Raw genomic sequence first — 11,593 nt, 5'->3', positions numbered from 1 at the left:
CCGTCATGTGTGTCACCGTCATGTGTGTCACCTTCATGTGTGTCACTGTCATATGTGTCACCTTCATGTGTGTCACCGTCATGTGTGTCATCTTCATGTGTGTCACCGTCATGTGTGTCACCTTCATGTGTGTCACCGTCATGTGTGTCACCGTCATGTGTGTCACCGTCATGTGTTTCACCTTCATGTGTGTCACCGTCATGTGTGTCACCGTCATGTGTGTCACCGTCATGTGTGTCACCTTCATGTGTGTCACCGTCATGTGTGTCACCGTCATGTGTGTCACCTTCATGTGTGTCACCGTCATATGTGTCACCTTCATGTGTGTCACCGTCATGTGTGTCATCTTCATGTGTGTCACCTTCATGTGTGTCACCGTCATGTGTGTCACCTTCATGTGTGTCATCTTCATGTGTGTCACCGTCATGTGTGTCACCTTCATGTGTGTCACCTTCATGTGTGTCACCGTCATGTGTGTCACCGTCATGTGTGTCACCGTCATGTGTGTCACCTTCATGTGTGTCACCGTCATGTGTGTCACCGTCATGTGTGTCACCTTCATGTGTGTCACCTTCATGTGTGTCACCGTCATGTGTGTCACCGTCATGTGTGTCACCTTCATGTGTGTCACCGTCATGTGTGTCATCTTCATGTGTGTCACAAGTATCATGATATCGATCCAATACCAGTGAGTTTTGCACACATTTAAACTCCTCTATTATAAGGAATTTGACCTTAGCTCAGCATTTTTTCTCCAACCCAGCTTGAACTAATGTAAAAATGGAAGTATATGTGCTAGAAAACTAAAATATAAACTATGTATTCCAAAAACATATCAAAAATATTATTCAAAAAGTGCATTAATAATATATATATTTTTGTGTGATTATCAATTCTGTCAATATTGATATATTATATATGAATATTTAGTATTGATCCGCCTTTCACTAGTAATTATGCCCATCCAGCTGAAGAAGAAAAGAAAAAACTGGCACAAAGCAGAAATAAACAAAAGTTATTAAGTTATACATTATTTTTCACAGTAGCTTCAGAAAGTGAAAGCCATTATTAAACCCCAAATACGCGATTTCAGTTGAAAAGACTTAATTAATATGGCAAGTTTGTCGAGTCAATCCTAAATAAATAATTCAAACATTCAACATTTGAGGATTATACATTTGGATATGTGTTTAATCTCTGGATCCCATTAACCAAAAGAAAACCCTGGAGGACATAATCAAATTTTCAAACATGAACGCGGCCTATTAATACCACTTCCTACTTCCTACCCGAGCGTGTGTGTTTGTTCCACATGCTCAGAATATGCTTCTGCCGTCTCCTCCCTTTAGGCTTCTTTTGTCCCAGATATCTCTCTCTTTCACTGGTTAAAGATTTAAAAGCACAGACGTTGGCTGCCGTCTGCTGAGGAGACTGTGCCAGGCGGATGGTAACTACACACTTGTCTGACTGTCAACACGCCATCAGGTCACGCTCTCTCTCTGCTCTCTTTTTCTAACTGTCTCATGTAGTGCAAATGTAATGACTGCACACTTCCTCCCCAACATCAGATAAAGATGAGGTCACACATGTTCACTAGATGAAGCCACACTTTTATGCATGAGTTGGATAGTAGATATAACTTGTAGTGTACTCTGGGCCAACAAAACATTTAATTCATTAACTCTGTTGTTATTGGACATATTTGTGGGGTACATATGAGTGTTTTATCATTTCAAACGGGAGGGGCATTCAAACAAGCACAAAATGGCAAAACAACAATAAATTTAGGAACAAATTATGTCAACTTGTTTGCATTGCCGGCTGGTTATAGAGGGGCTTTTTGACATTATCATGTTTTTTGTTTTTTCAAATATCCCCCACAAAAAAACACATTTAAGTAAAGTTATACGTGTTGATGGATAATAATAAAAGTAGTTCTACAATTTGTCGTGTTTGTACATGTCTGATGCAGCTTCGTGACAAAAGTTCATTTGTAGTTTTATAAAAGTATCGATGCCATGAATTAGAACAGCTGGTATCAAAAGTATCGATACGTAGACTTGATCTGCGCCTCTCTAGACGGTATAGGATGTATATTTATAGGCACATTATAGACAATACAATATACAATACAATACTGTGCTCAATATTCCTTATGTGGATGTTATTACAGAACGGGGGAAAGAACAATGTTGCCACAGCATTTGACGATTCAAAACTGAAAATGGCACCTTTAAACAAGACACTGAAGCCCATAAACAGGAAACTATCCGCTGTAAGTCAGATATGTTAAAACACAGCCAATGTACCTTAGTTTAAACCTGTGAAATAAACACACTACAATACGAACACGCACTGCGTATGAGGCCATTCCCACAAAACAAGAATCTATCTGTATAATAAGAATTGACCACTCCAAAGCAAGAATTATTGTGCATTTATTTCCAATTATTAGCTTCATGTCAAACATTACTGTAACAAATATCCACATTGAGAGTTCACAAACACTCCTTTAAAAACATCTATACATTTGTACTGAAAACATACAATCAGATTTTTTTTTTTTTACATCTTTGTACACAAAATAGCCTTCTTTTCACTCCCCCCCACAAAGTCTTTCAAAGAGCGTTCCCTGTCTCCGGCCCGTCACCAGCAGGAGTAGGAGAAGAGCGGGTGCTGGCTCCAGTCGGTCGTGTTGCTGTAGGCGTACGGGTGGTGGTACACGGCCGGCTGCTCGTGCCCCGCCTCGGGTTCACTGCTGGGGTACGGGTAGCGGGCGTATTCTAGAGACCTACAGGAAATATAATAGTTATTGTTATTCATTCCTTCATATGCTGTAAACTCCTGCTTCGCTTATCACTCTCTTTATTGATCCACACGGGAAATTAGTGTCCAAGATCAATACAGTTCAATAAAGGATCAATACAGTTTGTCTGAGTCTAGAATTTTAATTAGTACAACTTGGAACACAATGGACTCAAATACATATATACACATACTTATTCATTGTTTTGTTTTGTGTTGCATCGATCACCACGACAAGTTACTATTTTTGTGAATTTTGTTCATTAAATGGCAATAAACCAATTCTGATATATTTAAATGCTGACAATGAGTTGTAATTTATATAAAATAAAATAAAAAGTTTAATCAATTACTGTCAAATTAGCGGTATAACTGGCTGGACACGTTATGACTCAATCAAATCAAACTATCTTGCATTTATTCAATTATTGCTCAGAGCAGGGTCACTATCCACAGATCTTACCTGTAACTTGACCTGTTGGAGTAATTGGTTTAGAACAACATAAGATAAGCCTTCATTTGTCCCACAATGGGGAAGTATGGCATGTGTTTAATACTGAAGCAAATCTATAAAATCTCCATCTTTAAATGATTGATCCCCCTGGTTACGGCCTTGTTGTCACCACACAACGTCATTGCGTGCACAGCTGCAGCTCCTTATAACTTGAACCACGACTGTGCAAACTGACTCGTACCTGTATGAATTGAACGGCTGGGACGCAGGGACCATTTGCTCCTCACAGCTGTAGTCGTACTCCAGCTCCAGCGGCTCAGCCTGAAGCCTCTCAGACGGGTCCTGCTCTGGGGGCCACGATGAGAGCTTCGGGGCTTTCTCTGTGTCTGATGGCCTCCTCTGCAGGTCTGGAGGAGCAATGACAACTTTTAGACAACTGTACAAACAAATGCAGACCTATGAGTATCAATTAATGTGATTTCAATGCTTGTGATACTTACTTTGAGGGCTTTCCGGGGCGGGTTTTGGCACTTTTCTGGCAGAAGGACTTCCTTGTGAACGACATCTAGAAAATAACAAACAAAACGTTAAATTAGTCTACTTATATTTCCCAAATGATCAAATTACACTCCCCGTTTGTTCTGATCACACTCCGTACCTCTTGTGTGAATGAGTGCCTCCCTCTCTGAACCCTTTGGCGAATGGGTTGTGGTCGATCTTGAGTTTGGTGATCTTTTGGTTCTGGTAGGCCGTGACCGCTGTGAACGTTGTTTCGGGGAAGGAGAACGTCTGGAATGGCCCCCAGCGCACAGTGTAGAGGCTGTCGGCTTGGACCACGTGGAACCGCGGGTAGTAGCGGTGCATGGAGTGGAGAATGATCTAAAAAAAAAAAAGGTAGCAGAAGATTGGATTAAAGCAACGGACAAGAATTCAAATCTTTAACAGTGGTGAAAATGTGCCTTGCTTACGTGCCCGTGCTGGTCCAGTGTGTTGTTTGTCAGTTTCAGTTTGAGAAAGGAAAGAGACTGCTTCATCCAGTGGCTTCCAGGAGCGGGGGATTCGGGGTGAACGTAGGTCCTGCAAGGGGGCTGGGGCTCGGCCTTTCCAGCAACCTCCCACTTCTCCTTCTTCCACTGTAGAGACACATGGAAATGGTTGGTTAGAACACAATAATAAAGTGCCCACTAATAATATTTAGCTTTGATTGCGGGCATTGCAGTTGCACGACCTGGATCACCCTATTTCCATTCATTGTATGGCTGCATTGTTATCGAGCGGGTGCTAAAAGCCTTGGACCAAATGGGCCGTTTGAATGTAAGGACCTCGTTTAATGATTGCAAATGAGCCGGGATGCTAATTGATTGGGCCTCCAGCCGAGAGTACACAAACAGGAAGCAGTGAAAGGCTTTGAAATGCAGCCCCTGCTGGCTACAGCGGACTAACCAGTGTCTGCGCACAGTCTGTTGGTCCAGAGTCCTGTTTTCTGAATAAGCAAAGCAATAATACTGCGTGAGCTTACCTTGTATTTGTAGCCATCCACTGGAATCATATCCACCATGATGACATAGTTAGCAAAAGGCTGGAGCCCAGCGAGACTGATACTGCAGTGAGGGAACATCCTCCTAAACAGCACATTTACATTTAAAATATGGCCACAGGAGGTTGAAACCTAGAGGAATAGTTTTTGGATGCATTACCTTCCATGTTTTGTGATAACCATTTCAGTTCCGATGTTATGGAACGACTTCCACAGATCAGAGTTCTCCAAGTTCATCCTGATGTTGCTGTGCTGGAAAACCTCATTTGTTGAAGGGGTCCGAGGTACCCTCATGTTAGGCCCAGATTCTGTACAAATTTAAAAAAAAGTTTGTTAGTCAAATGCCCCAAAAGAAGAACAGTGTTAATGCATTTTTTCCATTTGGTGAAACTTACCAGCAGCATGCATTTTCCAAATATCCAACAAGAGGCTCGCTCTGAAAGTGGAGGTTTAGAAGTGAAGTACTGTTTTCAGAGCTGAAAGTGATCTGTGGCCTGTCTGCTCTTCTTTTCTTAAAAAGACCCCTTCCCTGAACTTGATTGGTCGTGGCAGCCGGGTGGGGGCGGGGTTAAGCCACCAGGGGGGCAGGTAGTCATCCAGACAGTGGGAGCCAAGGTGACAACTCACCTGATTGTGGGCCTTTGTGTGTTTTGTCCCAAGTGTAGTCTACAAACGGCAGATCTGTGGATTGTGTGTAGATTTGAGGTCATTACAAACAGAAAGCTGAAAAATACAAATGTTTTATCTCACGTTGGTCTTGCACATAATACATGGAGTTATTGGCATGCTAATGACTTAAGCACGTTTCAAACAATCGCTCTACGTGGGACATTTTGAAGCTTTAAGATGCTTTGAGAAAGTAAGTTTAAATAGTAAATGTCACTACTGCTACTACATACTACTACACTACTGTATGTTTTCAGACCAGCTGAAAGGGTCACAATAGATCGTAATTTAAAAAGGGTACATATCTTAAGGAACATAGTTACCGATGAATAACTGTATTTAAGTTTTAAATAACTGTTAAATATAACAAACCATGCTTAACTGAGATGCACAATGGCAATTAAATATTGGTAGTTTAGCTTTACTGCTGTAATGCTTTGAAATAAGGTTCTAAACTATTTATAAAGTGCATTAAAAACAATAGTTATTTGGCTATAAGCACAAACTGAGAGTTTTAATAGTGTTTATCACTTGGTTATTGATTGCGGCCTGTTAATGCTCTTAAAACCTTGTACATGCTTTAATAACACACGTTTTTGGTTGAGAGCTTATTCACAGTTATATGGTATTATTATAAGCCATCTAAATATAGTAGAGTATTTCTCTAAGTTTTGAATAGTTTACTGGGGAACTTCATTTTAAAGTGTAACCAAAACACTAACTGCAGTGTTACAAAATATGCTTCTTTGTTTGGCCAATCAAAAGACCAAACTGAGAGTAGTTTTGTTAAAGTTTGGACTTACCTCTTTTGACTTGCATTATGTATTTAGACATATTGAAAACCAGTGATGGAAGAAGCACCCAATTTTGTTACTCAAGTAAAAGTACAGATACAGGAGAAATAGTAAAGTATAGGTAACACATACAAAAATCTACTTTAGTAAAAGTTTAACTATTTCACACAGATTTTGAAAACTTAAAAGCATTAAATGTGCTGATTTTGATAAAGAATCATGGCGATATTTGGTCAACCATAGCAAGTCAAAATTCTGTGGATTTTATGTATATTATAATATCTGCTCAATATTTACGCCTGAACTCAAAACCATAACTCAGAATATCACCATGAACGTGTAAAAATAACTCAACTTAACATATGAATAGTACTTTCTACACTCCAGTCCAGTTCCAAAAAAGTAGAGGAGTAGAAAGTACAGAAACCTGCTCTCAAATGTAGCAAAGTAAAAAGTATTCGCTGTAAAAATGACAAATACCTTTCCTTAAGTACATTACTTTCACCTTTGTTCTTCGTTACTCAACCCACCACTGATGAAAACATGACAGAAACAGAAACACATCGAGTCCAAGTTGAAGGGCGGTCACAGAGGGGCCCGGGGCCAGACACGCAGGCCTCCTTCCTGCTGATGTGTATTCACACCAAATCAGAGCCATTAGGAGCCTCATTTGAGTCTGGGAGCATCTCCGACAGCAGCGGACAATGGGGCCAAACTGACGAGGCCATTTGGTAGCCGCCCCTCCCCAGCTCCACCTGAGGAGAGGGAGCCAGTGGTCAGGGGGCCGTTAGAGTGAAAAGGGGGCCGAGGGAGGAAGGGAGAGCCAGACTTCTAATCTGACATCCTCATGAATATCAGAGTCCCTCTCTAACTGCAGTGTTTTCTTTTCAGAACAACACAGGGGCTTCACGCTGTGCACCAGACACCTCCATCCCTCTGAACTTATCTTTGTGTAGTGGACAAGCAGGGCCAAGTCTGTCTCTGCGCCGGGACAAGAGCACAACACGTCAAATGAGATAAGATGAGATAAGATAAGATAAGATATGCCTTTAATGTCCAAACATGGGGAAATTTTGGTGTTACGACGCAGTAGATACAGGAAGAAAGGCCAGATAACTTATAGGAATTTTAAAAAACACTCTTAATAGAAGAGCTTTTATGAACAAAAACAAAAAAATCATATTAACAAAACTCCTCCTCTCATCTCTTAATAGGGAATGGAGGGAAGAAAATAAAAATAAAGATAAAATAATAATAATAAAAATAGCTGGCATAAGACAAATAATACTACTAATAATGGTAAAGTAAACACATCAGTTGTATGCACATGAATATGACATGAATTGTGTGTGAGTGTGACAGTAATTGCACATGAATATGACAGTAATTGCACATGAATATGACAGTAATTGTGTGTGAGTATGACAGTAATTGCACATGAATATGACACTAATTGCACATGAATATGACATGAATTGTGTGTGAATATGACAGTAATTGCACATGAATATGACACTAATTGCACATGAATATGACAGTAATTGCACATGAATATGACAGTAATTGCACATGAATATGACATGAATTGTGTGTGAATATGACAGTAATTGCACATGAGTATGACAGTAATTGCACATGAATATGACAGTAATTGTGTGTGAGTATGACAGTAATTGCACATGAATATGACATGAATTGTGCGTGAATATGACAGTAATTGCACATGAATATGACATGAATTGTGTGTGAGTATGACAGTAATTGCACATGAATATGACATGAATTGTGTGTGAGTATGACAGTAATTGCACATGAGTATGACAGTAATTGCACATGAATATGACAGTAATTGTGTGTGAGTATGACAGTAATTGCACATGAATATGACATGAATTGTGTGTGAATATGACAGTAATTGCACATGAGTATGACAGTAATTGCACATGAATATGACAGTAATTGTGTGTGAGTATAATAAAAAAGTATAAAGTATAATAAAAATAGCTGGCATAAGACAAATAATACTACTAATAATGGTAAAGTAAACACATCAGTTGTATGCACATGAATATGACAGTAATTGTGTGTGAGTATGACAGTAATTGCACATGAATATGACATGAATTGCACATGAATATGACATGAATTGTGTGTGAGTATGACAGTAATTGCACATGAGTATGACAGTAATTGCACATGAATATGACATGAATTGTGTGTGAGTATGACAGTAATTGCACATGAATATGACATGAATTGTGTGTGAGTATGACAGTAATTGCACATGAATATGACATGAATTGCACATGAATATGACATGAATTGTGTGTGAATATGACAGTAATTGCACATGAATATTACATGAATTGTGTGTGAGTATGACAGTAATTGCACATGAATATGACATGAATTGCACATGAATATGACATGAATTGTGTGTGAGTATGACAGTAATTGCACATGAGTATGACAGTAATTGCACATGAATATGACATGAATTGTGTGTGAGTATGACAGTAATTGCACATGAATATGACATGAATTGTGTGTGAGTATGACAGTAATTGCACATGAATATGACATGAATTGCACATGAATATGACATGAATTGTGTGTGAATATGACAGTAATTGCACATGAATATTACATGAATTGTGTGTGAGTATGACAGTAATTGCACATGAATATGACATGAATTGCACATGAATATGACATGAATTGTGTGTGAGTATGACAGTAATTGCACATGAGTATGACAGTAATTGCACATGAGTATGACAGTAATTGCACATGAATATGACATGAATTGTGTGTGAGTATGACAGTAATTGCACATGAGTATGACAGTAATTGCACATGAATATGACATGAATTGTGTGTGAGTATGACAGTAATTGCACATGAATATGACATGAATTGCACATGAATATGACATGAATTGCACATGAATATGACAGTAATTGCACATGAATATGACAGTAATTGCACATGAATATGACAGTAATTGCACATGAATATGACAGTAATTGTGTGTGAGTATGACAGTAATTGTACATGAATATGACAGTAATTGTACATGAATATGACATGAATTGTGTGTGAGTGTGACAGTAATTGTACATGAATATGACAGTAATTGCACATGAATATGACATGAATTGCACATGAATATGACATGAATTGTGTGTGAATATAACAGTAATTGCACATGAATATGACATGAATTGCACATGAATATGACAGTAATTGCACATGAATATGACAGTAATTGCACATGAATATGACAGTAATTTCACATGAATATGACAGTAATTGCACATGAATATGACATGAATTGCACATGAATATGACATGAATTGCACATGAATATGACAGTAATTGCACATGAATATGACAGTAATTGCACATGAATATGACATGAATTGCACATGAATATGACAGTAATTGCACATGAATATGACATGAATTGTGTGTGAGTATGACAGTAATTGCACATGAGTATGACAGTAATTGCACATGAATATGACATGAATTGTGTGTGAGTATGACAGTAATTGCACATGAATATGACATGAATTGCACATGAATATGACATGAATTGCACATGAATATGACAGTAATTGCACATGAATATGACAGTAATTGCACATGAATATGACAGTAATTGTGTGTGAGTATGACAGTAATTGCACATGAATATGACATGAATTGCACATGAATATGACATGAATTGCACATGAATATGACAGTAATTGCACATGAATATGACAGTAATTGCACATGAATATGACAGTAATTGCACATGAATATGACAGTAATTGTGTGTGAGTATGACAGTAATTGTACATGAATATGACAGTAATTGTACATGAATATGACAGTAATTGCACATGAATATGACATGAATTGCACATGAATATGACATGAATTGTGTGTGAATATGACAGTAATTGCACATGAATATGACATGAATTGCACATGAATATGACAGTAATTGCACATGAATATGACAGTAATTGCACATGAATATGACAGTAATTTCACATGAATATGACAGTAATTTCACATGAATATGACAGTAATTGCACATGAATATGACATGAATTGCACATGAATATGACAGTAATTGCACATGAATATGACAGTAATTGCACATGAATATGACAGTAATTTCACATGAATATGACAGTAATTGCACATGAATATGACAGTATTGCAAATGGTTAAGTCAGTTGAGTCGACAGGGGAAGGTACATATGAGGCTAATTCAAGTCACTCAACAACTACATCTTCAGTATTGTACACAAATAAAGGAAGAAAACACAACAAAAGCAACAAAACATCCAATGAAATGAAAGCACAACCTGTTCAGTGTTTAACTCCCATTTGGTCCACAGTTTGGTAACACATTTTCATAAAGATACACGGATTACTGTGATATTCATGTATTAGTTCACGATCATCGTTCATGATTTCATGTGGTTTCATTTATGACTGATGAGTTTAAAAGTCACATGAGTAGTCCTTGTGTCTTGCTTCATGAGGACAGACTGGAGAGGAGCTGCAGGTCACTGTCACCAGCAGCACAGACACTAGTTCTGACTCCAAAGGCAATTTTGTCACGTTAACACCAAATATCAAACATGTTAAAGAGTTTTGGACAGTGACAGTGCAGAAGGATTTGAAGGTGCCACACGTTAGTCGGAGGCTCCACCAGTTTGTCTCCATTTCTTCCATTTCCAAATGAATGTCATTTTTTTCATCATTATCTAGTTTAAAATGTAAGTTTCTGTTCTTTTTAAGATAAGAAAAACCTTCATTTGTCCCACAATTGGGAAATTCCAGGGTTGCAACACATATTAGTGTTTTGCTTGTGTTCTATTGTAGCACTTTGACATTTGCTTTTAAAAGAATCATAATTTATATTTTATTGAACGTGTGAATCATCATTATATTTGCCTGTGGCTTAAAACTCACTTTGTAACAACTTCACCTTTATTACCTTTAATAAAGCATGAACAAAGACTTTATTACCTTTAATAAAGCATGAACAAAGACTTTATTACCTTTAATAAAGCATGAACAAAGACTTTATTACCTTTAATAAAGCATGAACAAAGACTTTATTACCTTTAATAAAGCATGAACAAAGACTTTATTACCTTTAATAAAGCATGAACAAAGACTTTATTACCTTTAATAAAGCATGAACAAAGACTTTATTACCTTTAATAAAGCATGAACAAAGACTTTATTACCTTTAATAAAGCATGAACAAAGACTTTATTACCTTTAATAAAGCATGAACAAAGACTTTATTACCTTTAATAAAGCATG

General features: G+C 37.8%; 1 protein-coding gene across 1 annotated transcript; it reads right to left on the bottom strand.

Moving 5' to 3' along the window:
* Nucleotides 1-2,635: 2,635 nt before the first annotated feature.
* Nucleotides 2,636-5,090, bottom strand: LOC140368249 (T-box-containing protein TBX6L-like). The gene is made up of 7 exons (XM_072455213.1): nt 4,957-5,090; nt 4,779-4,881; nt 4,228-4,392; nt 3,918-4,138; nt 3,760-3,824; nt 3,501-3,666; nt 2,636-2,791 (listed from the first exon to the last, which is right to left on the bottom strand). The coding sequence occupies exons 1-7, from the start codon at nt 5,088-5,090 to the stop codon at nt 2,647-2,649; spliced, it is 999 nt and encodes a 332-aa protein (XP_072311314.1). The 3' UTR covers nt 2,636-2,646.
* Between the last annotated feature and the right edge of the window lie 6,503 nt (nt 5,091-11,593).

This window comes from Eucyclogobius newberryi, unplaced genomic scaffold, assembly GCF_026437365.1.
Source record: "Eucyclogobius newberryi isolate DKJ021-1_F unplaced genomic scaffold, fEucNew1.0.hap1 SCAF_2, whole genome shotgun sequence".
NCBI classification, from domain to species: Eukaryota; Metazoa; Chordata; class Actinopteri; order Gobiiformes; family Gobiidae; genus Eucyclogobius; species Eucyclogobius newberryi.
Note: the sequence above shows the minus strand (reverse complement) of the source record. Positions and strands in the feature narration are given on the sequence as shown.